Consider the following 19,803-nt stretch of genomic DNA (forward strand, 5'->3'; position numbering starts at 1 on the left):
ATGTTCTACGTATCCATCGTCTTCCACAACATTGCCCTCCTCGCCATCAAGCTCTCCTTCCTTTGCCAATACTGCCGCATTATGGCCGTACCTCGGATGCGTAGAACCTACGCCCTCGCCCTCCTTGTGGTGGGCGCTTGGTCAGCCTCCAAGGATTTTATTGCTGCCTTTCAATGCCTCCCAGTGGAAGGGTTTTGGGACAAATCTGTCAAGTCGCACTGCATCTCCAATCAGCCACAGCGGTACGTCAACGCAGCTGGAAACGTCATCACCGACGTCGCCGTCTTCGCGCTACCATTGTCGATTTTCTGGCATCTCAGTCTGCCGCGGAAAAAATAGGCCCTCCTCACGGGTATCTTCAGTCTTGGATTTTTTCCAAGTGCTCGGGCTTGACTCTATCCCCTCGTCCAGTACGAACGCCCAGGCTCAGCACTGTCGCCATCTCCATCATATGCATTCGGTATCTTAGCACACTGGCCGACTTTACTTGGAAAAGCTTTAATTCTTCGCTCTGGTCTATTGGCGAAATTTCATCCGCCGTCAGCTACGCCTGTCTGCCGAGGCTCCGTCCATTGCTGACCTAGCTGTTCCCGGGTCTAATGAGCAGAATCAACATGACTTCTCTTCGCAGTAATCAGACCGACACGTGGCCTGGCACACATCCGACCCGCCCGAATTCGAGCCTCCCAAAAAGCTTTCCCAGGGACGCTGAAAACGAAACCACGGCCTCTGGAGTATCCAGCGAAAGATTGACCCGCCTCAAGGACGAGAGGTCCATCACACATGGGTCACCGTATCAGCATCACACCAACGCCAATGAGTCGAGCGAGACAATTTTCAGTCTGGCTAGCGTACGCGTGGATTCCATCACCCCAGTCAAGTCCAGCTTCAGTCCTTTGAGCCCCCGGCCAGTTCGGACCGCCTCCAGTTCCACCAAGTCGTATTCGGTCCGGAGAGATGGGACATCGTTTTGAAGGGGGGAATGGACAGTTGAGATATGAGTGACGGACGAAGTCGAACCTAGATTGTCTATGTCAGCTAATCATACGGAATCTGCTTGACTGGTATCTCTTCGGAATTAATCAGATCTTCGGCCAGTAGCCCAATATGGCGGCGACAAGATATGAGCCCGGCAGGAATGGAAATGCAGAGGTCAATTATCTTATTAGAGCACAAGATGGAAAAGCTGAGTACGCAGGGCTTCCAGTGGAAACGAGCTTCGCCCCGGCATTCCTCATAGAAGGCGCTTCGTTCATTCATTGGGTATTTCGAAACCGCAGTAATCGATAACAGCATCCATTTGCGTCTTTCTTCATTGTACGAGCCGCCACCACGCCTTCTTCTCGGGCTCCTTGTAACCCTCCTCTTGAATATTATTCTTGCCGACGATGTTCAAAAACACCTGGTCCAAAGTGGTCGGCGAAACACTAAAATGGTTGATACCCAGCGTCCCTTTCTGCTCCTCTAGCATGACAGCCAGCTGGCCAACTGCACTCGACGAGCGATCTTCTGCCGGCGTGATATCTCTGGCTTTGTCGCCGCTGAATTCTCTGAGAACCTCTCTACCGGGTACGGAAAAGCGCATTTGACCATGGTACGTCTTCTCCTCCACATCAGCTCCTGGAAATGTCGACGTCACCCAGTCACGAAGCTGTGTGGTTTCCTCAGTTGTCGTATGTGGTGCCGTTTTGCTTATTAAATGGACGTGAAGTGCATCACCGAAGCGATGACGGAGATCATCCGTCGTGCCTAAAGCAAGCATACGCTTCGCTAGAATTCCTGCACGGTCTGCGAGAGCATCGGCTTCCTCCATACTATGTGTAGTGAGGAGGAGGGATCTGCCCGGGACAATGGCTGCCAGTGTCTTCCACATAATTCGCTTGGCGGCGGCATCTAACCCGGAGGACGGCTCGTCGAGTAAGATAACACTTGGAGATCCCATCAACGCGATACCAAGACTCAGTTTACGAGCATTACCGCCACTCAGGTTCGCCGCCATACGATATGAGAATGCCTGAAGACCAACAGCGCGCATGACGGTATTGACGTTGTGGTGAATATTAGGGACGCCCCGGATGCGGGCGTAAAACTCGAGATGCTCCCGAACAGTCATCAGATCCAACGCATCATGCTGAGGGCACACACCGAGGTGAGCTCGAGCAGCCGCTAGATTGCGAATAACAGATCGATCTTCGACGAGGATCTCACCACCGTTCCGACTTGGCTTGAGGTCTCCGCGAATGAGTGATATAGTAGTCGACTTCCCAGCGCCGTTGGGCCCCAGAAGGGCAAAAACCTGAGAGCGCTTGAGCCCAAATGTTACGTTATCGACCGCTGTGTTCTTGCCAAAAGTCTTGGTCAGGTGTATCACTCGGAGGCCGTCGTCGTTGCCCGATGTCGTAGTCACTCTTTTCAATTCGGTTGTGACTTCCTCCTCAGCGACGCTACCATCCTCCATCGGTCCGTCATACTTCCGCTGCCAAAGTCGCCGGACTGAGGAACCAACGGAGCCACTATCGGCCCATAGCAGAAGTGCAAAAAGAAGGATGGACTGCAGAACCAAGTACAAGATTGGCCCACCGTACTGAAGAATGCCGCCCGGATTCGCCGCAAGCTGTCGTCCGTCGCAGGCCGTTGAGAACAAGTTCAGAACGAGGAACATAGCCCGAACAACAGAACCAATAGGCGCAAAAGCTGAGATGACGAAGTGAGCGACGAGAATGTTGCGGTCGACTTTCGGGACCGGGGAATACGTGATAGTGCACATGTAGGCTATCAAGTAGATCAAAAATAAAACCGCCTGCCCAGCAGCTACCCAAGCATAAGTTGACAGTTGCGTCTTGCACCATAGGGATATGACGTAGGCCAGCAAAATTGCAGTCAGGCCGTAGAGCATGAAGATAAGAAAGATGTATCCGATGTGGTACCAAATGCCGGACGAAATAGCCCAGATCATGGTTACCAAAGCTGTTGACACTAGAACGATAATAATGTCAAAAGCCAGGTACGCCGCCCATAGAGGCAAAACTTGAACTCCATTGCTGTACTGTAAGGCACGAATCTGGCGTCGACGCTCTAGACTCGGGTACAGGGCGAAGAATCCGGGGTAGCATGCAAGTGCGATTCCGGTGTATACGAGGAACTGTAGCGAGTTACCGTCATTAGGTTGCCAAGGTGTAGCAAAGGGTGCCCATGACATCATGACCGTAACATTGCTCAGAAGCATATCCAGGATATTCTGACTCAAAAGGGGGTTCAGTAAGCCATTGTAGTTCGACATGTATGCGATGGTGGGCACCGTGGAGTCGTCTCCTAGCCAGATCCCGCCAGGGACAGTCTCTAGCCGCCGTGCAACGACGGTGTCCTGAAAGGCTTTGAAGCTGTCCGTAAAAGTGGCGTTCCCCGCGAGTAATTGCCTCGCGAAGTCTATTCCGGTCCCAGAGGTGGAGCCGTTAACAGAGTTACCGGCAGCAGCGTTAAACACTGGCAGAAGAACGCTGGCGGCAGTGTTGAGGTCAAATCGCGAATTGGGTCCGAGAACCAGTTTCCATGTAAAATCTGTCAGACTGATACCTTGCGTCTGATCAAGCGACTGTTCTTCAGATGGAGCGCAGCCACTTTGCGTTTGGCCTTTAATGAACAGCGTAACGAGGCCAGCGGCTGCCACAGGCAACACCAGCGCTGCGAGGTAAGGAATCCAGTTTGTCTTGAGGACCGTCGTTCGTTTCCGAAAAAGTATAGCAGCCTGCCGCATGTACCCAATTTGCTGACCCCTTAGTAGTTGAAGTCCCGCTTGAGGTGTGGCGCCAACGGGGGAAGTCTCACTCGCTACTCCCTTTTCGTTCAGGTCCGAACCGGAATCGGGGACGGTGTCGCTGGCCTCAGAACCGTGGATTTCCTCTGCTAGCTGAAGAAAAACGTCCTCGATGGTCGGCCCGGAAAAACGGTAATCGTGGAAGCCATGGGCTTCCAAGGTACGAATCACCTGCGCGGCAAGCGACGAAGATGGGGCAACATAGCTTATCAGATCGAAATGTATCTTCTTCTGAACTCCCTCAACGTCGGGTGTATTTTCGATACCCGCGTCCTTGTTCACGTGGACTCGGTAACCGCCACCCAGGCGATCTTTCAATTCGACCGAAGAGCCGTCAGCGCGTAGAGTGCCTTTTGAGAGAATAGCGATGTGGTCGGCGAGAAGATCGGCCTCATCGAGAAAGTGAGTCGTAAGTATTATCGTCCGTCTTCCGCGCTCGGCTAGTAGAATATCCCAAATCTTCCGCCGCGACAGAGGGTCGATGCCACTGGAGACCTCGTCGATGCAGCAAACCGCGCTTCCTCCTGTAAGCATCATGCCCAATTGCAACTTGCGTTTCTGACCGCCTGAAAGAGACTTCGATACAGCTTTCGCTTTCGTCTCCAGGTCGATAGACAATATTAGGTCGTGAATTTCCTTCTTGGTTGCACCTTTCCCAGGGGACTTGAGCCTGTTGAATATCTCGATGTGCTGCTCCACCGTCAGGTCATCCCACATGACATTCTTCTGCGGGGCAATTCCTAGCCCACCGGAACCATCGATAGTGATGGTACCGCCCGTGAGCTTGCTTGTGCCAGCAATAGAGTCTAATGTTGTGGACTTCCCGCTACCGTTCGCACCAAGTAAGCACAAGATCTGTCCTCTTTGAACACCCAATGTCAAGCCGTCAACTGCGCGGACGGGCTCGCGGGGACGTGAAATGAAAGAAAACATATGTCGGATTCGAGAAGGGCTATAGACCTTGGTGAAGCCGTCTAAACGCACAGCCGGCTCATCAGGATCGGGCTGGGTTTGATTTTGCTTGTACACAATTGTCCTGCCTCTGGTAGTGGTGCCGTGCAAGGCGGACTCGATGACAGCGCCAAGCAAAGGGTACAAAAAGATCTGGATAATCAGGAATATCCAGAGAATAATGCCGGAAATCTCCCATGGGCTCTTGGGAGCGACGTTTGTTAGGTCGGCCGGGAGATCTTCTCGCTCCCAACGTGCCACCCAAGTAATGAAGTACACGTAGTTGCATGGCGTGAATAGAAAGGCGAGAACGCCAACGGCAGCGGTGCTGGGGTAGGAGATGGATTGTGCCAGAATTCCGAGGAGAATAATGGCGATTACGGCCGCGATACCACTAAGCTGAGCCTTCTTGAAGAGCGAAGATGTCAGAATGGAGAGGGACGCCATGGCTATTCCATTCAGGACGTGGTATATGAGCACAATACCAACGCTGGTGCGAGTAAAGACGCCGGCACGTAGCACCAGTGATCCTATAACCCAGCCCGGAAGGTAGACGACAGTGAAAGCGGCGTGGTAGGAAATGATTCGGGCAGCCTGGGTGAACCATCTGTGTTTGACAGGCACCATCGCATCAACGAGGCGGATCATGCCACTCTCGCGCTCGGCTGCAATGAAGCCAGTAAGGTGATAGGTGATGAAGAGAACGCTGGTCATGAAGGCAACGCCCATCCAGTTCGTGATGGCACTTTGATAGTTGATCCTAACACGGACGGCACGCTCTTGCTGACTCAGGCTGGTAAATGGATATTCGTCGACGATGTCGGGGAGTGGGCCTTGCTGGACAGCACTAGAGCTAGAACCCGAACCGACCTGAACGGAAGCAATTGCTTCATCGACGGCCCTCTGCAGTGGCAGCAGGTAGATCTGGGCATCGTTTTTGTCCGAATTAACGTCAATGACGATGCTTCGCAAAGCCCCGTCGCTGCGAAGGGTGTAATTCCAGTAGTCTCCGGGCCCTTCTGAAGGTGAGGAGTGGAACACAACAGCGCCATAGCAGTTAGATACGCCGCGAAGGTTAGTAGGGCAATCAAGCGCAAGGTCGGTCGCGGACGAGCGGCGGAGAGCGGTCTTGCCGGCGCTGTCGACAGAGGTGGCGAGTTTATCGATGACCTTGTCGATGTCACCTCCAGAAAAGCCGCTATTCACAAACACGAGCGTCTGCCTTCCAGCGCTGGCGGCAGCATCGAGAGCGTTGGGGAGAGTACGAATGTGCCTTGGATCAGAAACGCCATAGACAGCCGGGGGAACAAAGAGGTTCTTTGCAAAGCTGAAGAAGGTCGTCAGAGCTATTGGGAGAATAAAGGCGATGAAGACGGTGGAGATGGCGTGGCGGAAGATGATTTTCCAATTCTTCAGCGTGAGTGTCCATGTTTGGCGTAGGAACGCCATCGTTGGCGAGCGTCGCCAGACAGCCGTATTTCACTCTCCGTTATCTGCCACTGTCGTCCGGGATTGGTGTTCAGAGAGGGTACCCAAGTCGACGATGGCGGCGAAGGGGCAGGCTGGCAAAGGCTAAGGGGTTCTGCCGCATGAGGTGTGTACCAAGTTGGCGATGGCGTCGAAAGATGGCAAAGTCCGGGTTACCTGGGTGTGGACAAAGGATGCGAATCGGGCGGGTACAAAGCCAAGGAAGAGAAGATAACAAGTCGCGACGATGCTTTGTAAATGAGAGTGGTAGCATGGATCCCGGATCAAGAGCAGAATCGCCGACTCGGTATCTCTCCGACTTTGCAGAGTAATACGCGATTGAATCACCCTGAGTGAGTGAAATGCGTTTCCGCACACCTGAGATGAACGTCGGAACGACTCGAAGGGTGTGCAGACTCGGGATGAACGCGCCGGACGCCACCCGGAAAGGAAAGGCGTTTCCTACTGAACTCCGTACGGGCACCAGAGTTTCCTCCCATGTTGTAGGATGGCAGGGGACCGGCCTCCACAAAGGCGAAGCTGCCCGCGTAAACGCTGATTTGCATTTCGGGCGGTGCCTTCCCCACTCAATCCAAACTAGTTAGTCCCAACCCCGGCGTGGGCCATCCCGTCCACTGTGCAGTCTCCCGTTCAATCGTCCACCTTAACTTAATCATAAAATACAACACCAAAGGTTTACAAAGCAAGGAAACTTGGCCCGTGCGTGTTCGAACGAGTTTGCCGTCCTCGTAAACCTATAGCTTGGTTAGCCACACGAACCAAAGCATTTTCCTCTACGATGCGCCGTGGGTAACTAGATGAAGCTTGATGGACTACCTACAGGCTACGACACACTACGCATCTGGGTCAAGGCAGAGGCAACCCACCATCGGCTTGGCACCGTGCCTAGGCAGACGTGTTCGTAAGCGTTAGCCTCGCGCGGGATTGGTGCAATCCCGGTGTAACCCAGTCCAAGTTGGTTGCCCGACGCTCGGCTCATATTGGGTGACCAAGCCCGCGTCTGAAGTGATGATGTGGTGTACCACCCAGGCCAGAGCAGCGAGGTCCATAAGTGAATGATGCCGCACACAACAGTGGACTCGGCGTGTCAACCTTCAAGGATGGTTTGTTGGGGGGGGAGGGGGGCGGCGGACAAGCAGTACTCCGCCGCGGGCCTAGAGGGGGGGGCGCGGAGCGGGAACGGGTGGGGCGGGCGGTGGCGCGGTTATGGTGGTCTGTTGGGGGGGGGGGGGGGGGGGGGCGGGGGGCAACGTTATTCAAGGGCAACCTTTTGTCTCTGTTTAGCCATTACACGCGCCACGCTGCATTGATCAGTTAGATCCGTGTTTACAGAGTTTCCAGGGCCTCACTCATCAACTCCTTACATCCCTTACACTACAAGGACACCTTTTCTGGCATAGTCCACCAGATCTGAGGTACGCTGTCAATTGTGTCTCCATGCCAAGCAGACACAACTCGTTGGCGTCGGTCAATGTTTCTGTGGCTTCTAACGCCGAGCAGAGAGGCAGGGTCTGCTTCCAAGACCGTCTTGACCATTGCTTCTCTCAATTTGGCGCGAGACGATCGTCCATAACAACTATTAAGAGAGAACCTATGCCCCATCACCGCTAGTATGAGTTGGAAAGCCATGATCGGACAAAGGCTAGAGAAATTTCAAATCCCCTCGATCTTTCGACAGCCCCAAAAACCTTTCCCATAGCTCACCAAAACCTCCTCTGCCTTCCCAATGCCTCCCTTCCCGCGTCCATTCTTGCCCTCAGGCAATACCCACACAGCCATGCATTTCTGATTCCACCTCTGACACCAGACCTCCCGAAACTCCGCGTTCGGTCTCTCTCTAACACCTCGGTAGTCGTTGATGAACCTCGCCTCGTTCCCGCCCTTGTCCGCGTCCACCGCGACCTCCGCACCCCTGTCCAGCCACAGATCGTAATCTGACTTCTCCATCCCGGCTTCCTGGACCTCGGGGTGTACAGTACCCAAGTACGGTAGGATAAATGTCCCCGGCTTGAGGTGCCGTGCCGCGAATAGCCCGTACTGGCCTTTTGCAGGGTGTCCCGGGTCCGTGATGGGCGTGATTTTTACCGACGGACTGGGGAGCACGGTGGCTTGCGCGGGGATGTCAGGCACGTCTGCTGGTTTCTGGGTGATGGCATGTCGTTGGGTTTGGCTCAGGAGCCCGGAGTGCGCCGGCGCCGAAAAATATGGCAATCCGGACGGCCAATTTTTGGGCTGCGACATGGCTGACGGTGGTTCCATGTGGGTTTTGGTGAATGTTTGCTTGATGTACCTAGGCAAGTATGCTGAGATATCGGGCTGAGTGGGTGAAGGAAAAGGCTTTCCAATCTTGTGGTGCGTTACTGCAGTTGGGGTTGAAGGTGAGAGACGGAGCTTCAGCAATAAGCTTCCACCCAGCTGGGCGAATATTAGGTTTCAAAGTGGGTTGATTCAAGTGGCTTATGGGCGGGACCTGCGATCGACGTTTTAATCTCACGGCCTCGTCAAAACGCGGGACTAGGTACAAACGACACAACTGACTCAACCCAGGCCATTCAGATATGACGACACAATCAAATTAGTGCGTTGGACTAAACAACGTCACACTGGCAAAACTTATAGGATTCTGGATAAGCCAGAATGCAGCTACGCCTTACAACATTGGTTACATAATACATCATTGCTCCCTTTTCCTTCGGTCTGGGCAGTTGTGATACCACGCCCAACTCCAGAAAGCAGTCTTTCTATTCCCGCTTTAGGTCTGTGTGTGCCCCGTCCTCTGCATCAATTTCTCATATCCGCTATCTAGCCCCAGCCATCAATCCTTCGTAATAGGAAAGACCCAGGTACAGCGAGTGTTTGAGATGACTGTCCTCCGTAACTGGGAGACCCAATACACGCGGAACGTCCTGTGAAGGCAAAACGTCAGTGAATGATGTAGAAGAAAAGCGAACCTGGCCTATACTTACCTGATCTTGTCTGGACGTCTCCATCATAACCTTGGCCACAGTTGAGCTCATCTCCGAGATGGCTGCCAAACTTGTCACATTGGCGCTCTCTGCATGCTCGCGCATGGCGGGGAGGCCTGTAACCAACTTCTCGAGTGTAGACGAGGTGACCTGCTGTCGCTGCCTGCGACGGTCCACAAGCTCCAAGAAGGCCTTGTAAACCTCACCACCCAGAGTCCAGCCTGCAATGTCGTTTTTGTGGCCCTCAAAGGGTGACAGAATAGAGGCCAGCTCGTCGTAGTCACGGCTGATGACAGCACAAGGTGCGACTTTGTGCACGAACACCTCGTGGGCTTCGGGGTACGAACCAGCACGGAGAAGGCACTGCACCTCGAAAGCAGCATCTTTTTTCACCGCTCGCATATAGAGAGCCTGAGCATTCCAAATCCACGAGGCCGGCACTTTCAGAGTATGAGCGAGCGTGGCGAAATTGCTTCCGTTCTCTGGTCCCAAAAGACCAGCATGGCGGCAAAGATTCTCCTGGACAGCCTTCGCCCTTCTGTCAGACTGGCAGAGATGCAGAAGTACGAAAGTAGCCTCCAGCCAACTTCCCTCATTGATGAGCTGATCGGCAAAAGAAATTGTTAAAGCGTCGGCCTTTTCGATCGCGTCGTGGCCATAAGACACCTTTCTAGTAGAGAGGAGCGCGCGACTGAGCTGCCAGCTAAGTCGGGCGTCTAATGGTGACAATTGACTGTTCTCTGGCCGTAAGACAGCTTCCAAGTCGGTTTCCTTGTTCGCGTAGAGCTTAAGCAGGCCCCATAAGAGGTCCTCCCGTAGGTCTTGGTCATGGTCTTCCCAGAGTGCCGGAATACCTTGCTCGACGTACCATGTCTGCGGGCGCTGTTCCTTATCCTGGGCCACGTCCTCCTGGAACACACGCACGGCTGCGGAAAGGTCATCCTCGCGCGAGATTGAGTACCACAAGCGAAGACCAAATGCCTGCTTCCAATCCAGGCCAAATCGTTCGGAAATAACAAATGACTCAATGCGGTCATGAAGAGGAGCCTCCTTTTTGCCTTCACATACGCAAACGTTGCCGCTCAAGATTTCGTATATCGCCCGGACCGGGTCGGCGAACTCAGAGAGGAAGTTGGCTTCTTGCCACTCGCTGACCTGTTCGCGCATGTCCTTCTTTGACTGATCGTTACTGCCAATCAATGATACAAGCGTAGCTAGATGGAAATTTTTCCCGTCCAGCAAGTGCTTGCAGGCATCTTGGACACGGTGACCAGACAAAGCTGCGATGGCCTTTTCTTCGCTCGACCTTGCCAGGGCAACAGACCGAGACGACGCAGTGTCAACAATCGTTGCCCAAAATTGGGACAGAGTGCTTCTGCGAGGGACCGTGCTGGCGTCCCCGTCGAAGAGAATGCTAGCAAGATCCCACACGAGCTTCTCGTGAGCATTCGCGGGATTACTCAAGTTTTGATCATGGAAAAGGGACTTGAGCGGACCCGGGTGCAACGATAGCTTCGGAACACCTCCGACAAGCTCTACATTGGTCATGCGAATATGATTCTCGAGAGCTTTTGCGGAGTCCTGATGCATTTTAGCTGCTGCATGCCATGACATGCCACTGGACTGGCTTACCTCATTGGAAAATTTGGCCGCCTGAATCTCTCGACCCTGTGCTTGGATGATATTTTTCGTGATCATTAGGCTGCTGGCTGTGATTTGCTTGCCGGCATCCTCAAGAGAAGAGCAGGTTGATGCGAACAACAAGGTCCCGTCAGGTCCCCAGCTGGGCCTCATCGAATTGTGAAAGGCCTGGTCGGCATCACTCATGTCGGACTGGTCAACGAAAGACTTGGTTTGTCGTTCGTAGGGCCACTAAAAGGAATTTTATCTTAGTCAATTGATCTCATCTTGATTACAGGAAGGTCTTTCAGAGCCCGAGCCCGTCGTGCCGAGCCTTGACAATCCCTAGACCATGAAGTATTTACCAACCTGAACGAAGCCTCTCGTCGGCGCAGGCGCAGGCGGCGCCTTGGCTTTCTCGAATAGCGAGTTCATCAAGTCGATGCTTGTGGCGAATCCACGTCCATCTGATACAACTCGGCTTTTTCGGCTCGCTGCTTCCGCTTCTTCGGCGGGTGGACATGATGCTGTCTCATTCGCAATCCGTAAAAATGCTCGATCTCTCTTTTGAGGGCTGACAGACCGTTGAAGCATGTCCATCCATTCATCTCCACCAGCGACCTGAAGTTTCATAGGAGTAGCCGAGCCTTTCAGTGCCCGCATTCTAGCTCGAAGAATGCCTCCCGGTGTTTCGCTTGTTGGGACGTTACCATCGCCTTCTGGCGAGTCGATTGGTTGCTCCGCGGCAAGATGGCGTCTGACTGGAGTACCCAACATGTCCTCGTCCTCAGATGTGCCATATCCGTTGTCCTGTTCGTCGGTCTCCTCTTCAGTTGACAGAATGAGCGCATTGGACGTCGAACCCGCGAAGCTATCCCCTAAAAAAGACTGGCGCTGGGAGGAGCGTTGTGCGTATTCGCCACCAAAGTCTTCATCACGGTGGTCAAATGCACCAGGAAGGGCGCGTCGCTTGTTTCTGCGGAAGTCAAATGTGTCGTCTTCCCGAGGGCTGGACTCCGAATCATGGGAGTCTTGCTGGGAAGCATTGCTGAAAGATACCTGTTCGTGAGGATGCACGACTGCAGGTTGCTCAGGCTCATCGTCATCCTCATCATACTCCAAGCCGTACGTGGTAAAATGCTCGACTGAGAACTTCCAGACGCCAGTTTCTGTATTGTAGCTTTCGAATGTTGTGTCTTCAATGCGCCTGAGGCGTTCAACGTGTTTGTTAAACCGTTTGGCGTCGTTGCTAGGGCGCTTGTCTCTACCGCGTGGCCATGACTGTTCCAGAGAGATGAGAGCCGGCACATTGAGCCCCTTACCGACAGGAGGCTTCTTGGCTGCAATGGGGTAGACAGTCGCAGACCGAGTCTCGAGAATGACGATTCCGCCAAAAATCTCGTCCAGGTCAATGTTGGTTAGGTCTACAGGGACCTTGAACCGAACACTGCCGACGTTGTCTCTACCAATGGTGAAGTTTGTGACTTGCTGACGCTGCACTCTGTTCATACCGGCTAGAACTTCCTTGGTTGGACTCATCCAGTAGGCACCGGGAGCAGCGTCGAGGCCATCCTTGGAAACTTCGGGTGCTTGGGAGGACGTGTCCTCCTCATGGACGATAGCGAGTTCTTTGCCCTTGCTTGGGTCCGGGTCTCCGGAAGCGCTAGCGGATTTGCTTCCGTTAACGTTGGCACTGACGGGAGTTGATTCTTGGACCACGGCTCCGACTCTTGGAGTAGATGCAAAGACACTGTCATGGTCATCAACCTCGGGGGCATCCATCGTGCTAGTGTCGAAGCTGACCCTCTTCGACAGCTTGCGAGAGCCATTGACCAGATCAGCAGAAGGCCTCTCCTTGGTGGGTGTAGAGAATAGGTCACTGCGCATGTCCTTGTTGATAATCAGCTTCTTGACACTTCCGTTCTGTCCGTAGTAGCGGGGTCCTGAGCTCGCAGAGAAAGCACCAGGTGCAAGGATGCTATCTTCGGCATTGAAGCTTCTCCGAAGGTTGCTGGTCGACACGCTCTTGCTCAAGCTTCGATTAAAGCTCGAAGATCCTAGCAGGCTTCGGCTGGCACCACCGGGAGTGCTTGCTGCGCTTGAAGGACTTCCACCAGGTGTGCCATAAGTACTGTATGAAAATCCAAAGCCTCGCTTTTGGGGAGTGACGAAGCGAGCAGCTGACGCGGGATTCAGCTTATACATGGGGAGAATGGAGCTACGTCTAGGCTTAGACTTGCTGGAAAGAGGTGTGGCAAGAGGGCCCGGATTGGGCGTCTCTGAGCCTCCCAAGTTGGAGAACAGGGAGGGTGAGCCGTACGCAGACACGTCGTTGATGTTCGCCGTCAGAGACTGGGGACCTTGAGACACTCCTTGGGAATTGCCCAGCAGCGAACCACCGAATAACGAATGCTGTGGTTGTTGCTGTTGCTGTTGCTGATTAGTACTGCCGAACAAACCAATGCCCTGCTGTTGGTTGTTTTGTCCACCAAACATGCCGCTGCCAGCGGGTTGGGACGAGCCAAACAGGCCGCCAGGCTTGGTCTGATTTTGAGCTCCGCCGAATAGAGAAGATTGTCCGGTCTGCTGCTGGGGCTGGTTGTTCTGGGCCAAGCCACCGCCAAAGAGACCACCACCTGTATTGTTGGCCTGTCCAGTCGGGTTGGATCCAAAAAGACCGCCGCCGGTGGCTGCCGGCTTCGCCCCAAAGAGACCACCGCCAGTGTTGGTGTTTGTGTTCGTGGTACCGAATGAGGTGGAAGAAGTGTTTCCGCCTCCAAACAGTCCTCCGCTTGTCGTCGCTCCGCCGCCTCCAAAGAGACCACCTCCTGTTGCCGGCTTCTGCTGAGTATTTCCGAACAGTCCACCGCCGCCCGTCTGAGGATTTGTCTGACCAAATCCTCCACCTCCAAAAGCGGAACCGGTGTTCTGCTGCTGAGGCTGTGACTGATTATTGCCAAAGAGACCGCCGCTTGTAGCTTGTCCAGTGTTGCCCCCGAATAACCCGCCCGTGGTGCTGGTGTTGCCGGCGGCGTTGTTGTTCGATCCGAAGCCGGTGCTTGGGGTGTTTCCAAAGCCACCAGTAGTTGTTCCAGTGTTGCCAAAGCTAAAGCCTGAAGGCTTGTTTTGTGTTGCAGTATTGTTGTTGTTCGAGCCGAAAAGGCCACCACCAGTGTTATTAGTAGTAGCCCCGAACCCACCTGTGGTGCCTGTGGAGCCGAAAGCTCCTCCAGAGCTGCCACCAAAGAGACCACCGGACTGAGCAGGCGCTGCTGTAGTCGTTGTTCCGCTACCGAAGAGGCCTCCCCCGGTCGCCGGCTTAGCTGCATTGTTTCCAAATAAGCCACCGCCGCCAGCACCGAAACCTCCATTGGAGCCACCACCAAAGCCGCTGGTAGTTGCTGCAGTGTTTGTGGTGTTGTTGGTTCCACTGCCAAAAAGGCCTCCTCCACTAGCGGCGACTGTGCCGAAACCTGTGGACTGTTGGTTCGTTGCCGCTCCGAATCCACCGCTGCCAAAGTTGGATACTCCAAAGGCCCCTGTTCCACTGGCATTGCCGTGACGACGACCTTGAGCATAGTCAGCCAACCTCAACTCATCGGACGACCACTTCTTGTACGGCTCCTGGAATAGGATATTTTGGAACGAATTCGACTGATTCCCAGCTCCGGTTGTCTCCTTCTCTTGATGTGCTTGGAAGGGAGAGAGTGCGGTGCCTGGCGGATCGCCAATGTTGGAGCCGATGCCGGGGTTCATCGTTGCGCCGAAGCCACCGCCGGCAGTATTTGTAGCACCGCCAAAGCCACTAGACGCATTACCGCCGAATAGCGATGTGCCGCTGGTAGCATTGGCGGTGCCGGAGCCGAACGCCGGTTTGTTGGCACCGCCGAACAAGCCCCCACCCGACGCCCCCCCAAAAGGCGATGAGGTGTTCGTCGTTGTGGTGTTGGAGCCGAAGCCGCCAAAGCCCGTAGATGGCGTGGCTGTATTGGTAGTGCCGGATGCACCAAATAGGCCACCTCCAGCAGATGGGGTGGCTCCGAAGGCGGGTTTCGCGGCACCGAAGGTCGAAGTGCCTGTGTTGGAGCCGAAGCCTAGAGAGCACACGAAGTTAGCACGATACTGCTCAAGCCTGCGCATAATACACTCCTGACAGCTGCGCGAGATCAACCTACCCGTTGATGTGCCGCCAAAAGCACCAGTCGTGCCGCTGCCGCCAAACAAGCCGCCACCGGTACTGGTACCGGTGGACCCAAAGGCATTGTTGGTAGTGCTGCCAGAGCCGAAGCCTTAAGCACACGGGGAAGTTAGTTGGCAGGCAATCGGGGGAGGAGGAGGAGGAGGACTGAACAGGACGACAAGATGAGGTGATGCGACAGAGATATTCTCGACTTACCAGAGTTAGTATTGGTTGTGTTGGCGGCCCCGAAGCCTCCAAAACCAGTGGATTGCTGATTGTTGGTCGAGCCAAAGCCGCCGAAGCCAGTGCTGCCAAAGCCGGACATGATGGGCGACGACTAGCAGCGACGAAGTCGTGATACAGTCGTGGTAAGGTAGTTGATGCCGCGACGAGGGCGTGGGTCCAGACTCGTGGACGCAGTATGTGCCGCCGACGATCAATTACGGACAGACATCCACAGCAAACTTATGGGAGGGGGCCAGTGATGTTGATTTTCCGTTGTCGCGTCGGAGGAATCGATTGACAACGTGCTTTGGGTGAGCTGGGTTGACTCCAGGCAGTGGTCGAGTTTTTTCTTCCTCGGGCCTTTGCGAACGGCGCAGAGGAACGGAGAGATACGTGGAGAAAAAAAGGCTGGGGGGTGGGAAGGGATGCGCGCTGCCCAGGAACTGACTGGTACGAAAGGGGCAGGGAATAGAACAACCGAAAAAGAATTGGGGGATGCAAGTAGTCAAAGGCGTCGACAGAGACTGCAAAGCAACAAGATGGCAACTGTTACGATAGCTGTCAAGCTTGCCAGGTCAGGTTTGCGGGTCAGTCGCGTGTGTCAATGCGAAGGGTGAAATGATTTAAGTAGGTAAATGGCTTTGGGCTCTCGTCTCTTCGCAGAGGTTCGTTCCAAGCTGGCGCGAGAGGGAACGTGCCTGAGTACCTTAGTGTGGGAAGCTTAGGTAAGGTGAGGCGATAGCTCCCGTGGTGAGATCTAGGTAGGCTAAGATAGGTAGGTAGCTAGGTAGGTAAGTTAGCTTCCGGCAACTGCTGCCTGAGGACATTTGGTGTCTCCGATTCGACCTTATGATGGGCTCTAGTAGAACCAACCAATGGAAAAGCTAGAATTTCGTCGCAGGCGATGACTGGCAGTTGTAGCCTGTAGGTAGGCACAGCAAGCCGCATGTAACTTCAGCTTATCCGTAGTTCCATTAGTAATCGTACTTTTCCATCTGTCCAATCATGGGCATAAGGTAGACGACAGCCGCGGGAACGCCCGGTAGGTCACCAGACCGCGCTTTTCCCACCGAATTTGATTCGCAAACTCGAGCGATTACTCACATTTTAGAAGGCACATATCCCAATCACCTGTGGCAGCCTAAGATATTTTCTCCTCGGTTCTTCAATTTCAATTGGTCGTTTTACCTTCTGCTGGAATTGGAAGCGCCTGGATCCTATCCATTTGTCATAAGTCTGGCCGTGCTTGGATTCATATTCTGCGCAAACTCCTTCAGGCCGCCCAGTTGCAGACCACATGTTCAAGGCCACAAACCCGTCGTATCCCGTTGCTAGAAGCCTAATGTCACGGACACTATCCGCCCAGAATATCGGGTATAGTGAGTTCATATTTTGGCAAGGAAGACTTAGCGCTATTCGCAGTCATTATGAGACGGTAAGTCACTCCTGTCCCATACCTTGTCACCTAAAGCATATGCAGACAGCCTTCCTCGGGGTGTATATTACATGTTGTGGCAAGATTTCAGAAAAGATAAAATCGCTCATTGTAGAGCACTATACGCAAGCTGTGTAAATGTAAAATAGGAGCAAACCGCCGGCCAACTATGAACAGGAACCAGTTGAGTCCTCTGACGGGTATGTGACCGCATTGCAAGATAAAACCTCCGCGTCCCCCCAACTCTAAAAAAAACAACATAGCTCTTTTGGATCGTGCAGGTACCCGTTGGCTTTGACAGTGCTGACAATTGGACACCTGTAATATCCGGGCAATTAAAACGTCCCCGGATGCGGTAGCCTAAAACTGAATGAGGTCCTGCGGCTGGGTGTTTTGCTGTTGTGGTCTTCCAACCGCGAATGGATTGTTACTGCCATTGACACCTGCGGGGCCTGTTGCAGCTGGCATTTGCTGCCCGCCATATGACATGCTGGGCATACCTGTGAATTGTGATCGGAGAAACGGATTGCTTCCTGTAGCTTCTGCGGTAAGTCGCTGAGCTCCAGAGCCGGCGCTATTGACAAAGGTCCCAGGTGCGGTATGCTGTGCGGGGATACGTGTCTGGCCGGTGTTGCCATACGTGTCCATACCGTCTCCTCCAGCAAGCAAGGCATTCAGTTTGGTTTCATGCTCTGTGAGCTCCTTCTGCGGAGTTCCGAAGGATGGTTGTGCCGTCAATTGAGATTGCCGAGGTTGCTGAGGCTGCTGCTGCTGCTGCTGAACGAAGCTGGGTTGGCTAAACGCTGAGAGTGTCTTTTGCTCTGGCAAGGCGGGCATAGAAGATTGGGTCTGAGGACGGCCAAACGAGGATGCGAATGGATTATTGGAGCCCGTCTGCATTGGCTTCAATGGATTACCTGCCTTCATCGAACCCGTTGACCAAGGGTTGTTGCTTCCCGGCTGCGCGGCTGTCTCCTGGGGAGTGGAATTCTGCTGAGCATAAGGGTTATAGCCCGTTTGCTGCGGTTGGAAGCCCTGCATACCCTGCTGCTGTCCGTAAGGGTCCATCGCCATCCCGAACCCGCCGCTGCCGTAGCCATTCTGAAAACCTGTCGCCTGGGGCTGTTGATGGAATCCGGTGTACGCATTGTTCATGAAGCCGGTGGGTTGCGTCTGAAGCTGGTTCTGGTCAATGGGATTGGCGAAGAAGTCTACAGCGCTTCCTTGCTGGTAGCCTTGGTTGAAACCAGTGTACTGCGGTTGCGTTGACTGAACAGGGGTGTCATCAAAGAGGAGCGAGGCGTTGTTGTCTTCCATTTCTCGTCTGCGCCGCTCGTCCTCCTCCCTGCTTAGTTTGATCGCCTTGGCTAGGTCATCGTCTTCAGATTCGTGGGCATTGCGGCCGGCTCGTTTTCGGCGGTCCTCTTCCTCCTGGTGCTTGCTAGCCTCGATAGCCAGTCTGTATTCGGTGTCGTCTTCGTTGCTCATACGGCGGCGGACCCGCGGCTGAGTAGGGCTGGTATGCTGAGGAGCAAATTCTTCGAGGCCGGTGACACGGGACTTCCATGACTTGCGATCGCTTCTCTCGGCTCGGAGCCTCTCCTCGTCTAGAATGAGTGACGTAAGTTCCTTTGCGGCAACACGCACTAGTGATCATATTAGAAAGACGGAGATTTGCCTGGAGTGAATGTCCCAGAGTTGAGAGTGAGGGTGCGTACCGTTCTGCCCAACATCTCTGCCATCTTCATCGATGTACTGAAACTCGCGCAGTGTCTTGATGATGTAGATGCTCTGTCTCGCCCATGTCACGACAAGTTCAGAACCCTCGTGCAGACAGTAGTCGAGCACTTTGAGAGCTTTCAGGACGTGTCTCCAATTTTTCCCCTTGTCGTTCAGACGCTTGTCAAGCATGTCCATGATTTCATAGAATTCGGTGGATCTGGATTAGAAATTTATTTAGCGTGCTGCCAAGGTCGATTGGGAGTGCGAAGCCTACGTATTGTACGTGAGCTGAGCGATTTCGCTCATCTGAGTTCCCGTAGGACCCCATGGATCGTTGCTGGTTGCTAAAGAGACAAGTGTGAGATGGTGTTGTAGAGAATAAAGGAGGATGGAACTGCTTGGGAAAGCTGGGACTCACCTTCTCTGACCTTGACTTGGACACTGGAGTAACCTTTGGTCACGTTCTTGACACTTCGCATAACCTTAGACATTTTGGCGCAGTCGTCGTCGTCAGTCCGTCAGTCAGTCCGTCTGAGGCTACTGGTTTATCAGTGGATGACGTGCGATGGATTGGCAGGCGATGCCAGGTCCGGCGGGGAGTTTGGGTATTGTTCGGAGAAAGTGGGCTGTCGGATGGGCTGGAAGAAATAGACTACAGCGGCGTGGTGTAGCTTGTTGCGATTGGGCCAACGGAGAGCTTGAGCCCAACGCAGGCGATTGCGGATGCGATGGGCAATAGCACGAAGAATGGTTGAAAGTGTTGTTGGAGGGTTAGATAGGAGCGCTGCGAAGAAGCGGGTTGAAGATGGATGGAAAGCAAAGGTTGGACAGGTGGGAGGGGCGTTTGTGACGACAGCCTGGTCCGACGAATCGAGATGGCGGCCGAGCGCAGAGCGTTGGCAGACTAAGGGTCGGCGAGGGGGTATGGGTCGCAAAGGCCGACTTCGCCAGTGGTTGGGCAGATGACGACGGACAGCGGAGCACAGCAGACTAACAGATGGATGGATTGACTGCCTTGCTACTGGGTGGATTTGGTCGACAAGGAGGTAGGTAGTACGTTTGATTTTGAGCGTCGCGATTGTCGGAGACGGTTGTTCTGGAGATGAAGCAGTAACGTTTGCCAAAGCTGGCAGAGTTGAGGAAGAAACGCGAAAGGCTAAAAGGCAGAAAGGTCCCGGTTGGCACTGGCTTTGGCACTGGCTTTGGCACTGGCTTTGGCACTGGGAACTTGGTACTGGGCACTTGGTACTGGGCGGAAGAGACGACCTGAGTGTCACACTCACGTCTCTGGCGGTGCGGCGAGTGCGTGTGCGTAATGCAACTGGGCCGGGCGGCGGAGACGGAGACTGAGACTCGGGGATCCAAGACTCCTCGGGCACTCCCACGTAAGTGCAATGTGGGG

At 53.9% G+C, this 19,803-nt stretch overlaps 5 protein-coding genes across 5 annotated transcripts; 1 reads left to right on the plus strand and 4 right to left on the minus strand.

The window, feature by feature from the left end:
* CORC01_11218 (uncharacterized protein) lies at positions 1-974 on the plus strand (the record flags this gene model as incomplete). Its single annotated transcript, XM_022622844.1, has 2 exons — positions 1-299; positions 632-974. The coding sequence occupies 2 exons, from the start codon at positions 1-3 to the stop codon at positions 972-974; spliced, it is 642 nt and encodes a 213-aa protein (XP_022470608.1).
* A 338-nt stretch (positions 975-1,312) lies between these two features.
* CORC01_11219 (ABC transporter) lies at positions 1,313-6,214 on the minus strand (the record flags this gene model as incomplete). The annotated part of the gene is made up of 1 exon (XM_022622845.1): positions 1,313-6,214. The coding sequence occupies one exon, from the start codon at positions 6,212-6,214 to the stop codon at positions 1,313-1,315; it is 4,902 nt and encodes a 1,633-aa protein (XP_022470609.1).
* A 1,692-nt stretch (positions 6,215-7,906) lies between these two features.
* CORC01_11220 (SET domain-containing protein) lies at positions 7,907-8,494 on the minus strand (the record flags this gene model as incomplete). Its single annotated transcript, XM_022622846.1, has 1 exon — positions 7,907-8,494. The coding sequence occupies one exon, from the start codon at positions 8,492-8,494 to the stop codon at positions 7,907-7,909; it is 588 nt and encodes a 195-aa protein (XP_022470610.1).
* Positions 8,495-9,051: 557 nt separating this feature from the next.
* On the minus strand, positions 9,052-15,344 carry CORC01_11221 (nucleoporin autopeptidase; the record flags this gene model as incomplete). The annotated part of the gene is made up of 6 exons (XM_022622847.1): positions 9,052-9,159; positions 9,220-10,800; positions 10,852-11,091; positions 11,209-14,933; positions 15,015-15,128; positions 15,236-15,344. 6 exons carry the CDS (start codon positions 15,342-15,344, stop codon positions 9,052-9,054), a joined length of 5,877 nt encoding a protein of 1,958 aa, XP_022470611.1.
* Positions 15,345-17,039: 1,695 nt separating this feature from the next.
* CORC01_11222 (ENTH domain-containing protein) lies at positions 17,040-18,892 on the minus strand (the record flags this gene model as incomplete). The annotated part of the gene is made up of 4 exons (XM_022622848.1): positions 17,040-18,325; positions 18,398-18,618; positions 18,676-18,745; positions 18,820-18,892. 4 exons carry the CDS (start codon positions 18,890-18,892, stop codon positions 17,040-17,042), a joined length of 1,650 nt encoding a protein of 549 aa, XP_022470612.1.
* Positions 18,893-19,803: the final 911 nt, after the last annotated feature.

Source organism: Colletotrichum orchidophilum (genome assembly GCF_001831195.1).
Source record: "Colletotrichum orchidophilum strain IMI 309357 chromosome Unknown Scaffold_119.1, whole genome shotgun sequence".
In the NCBI taxonomy this organism is placed as follows: Eukaryota; Fungi; Ascomycota; class Sordariomycetes; order Glomerellales; family Glomerellaceae; genus Colletotrichum; species Colletotrichum orchidophilum.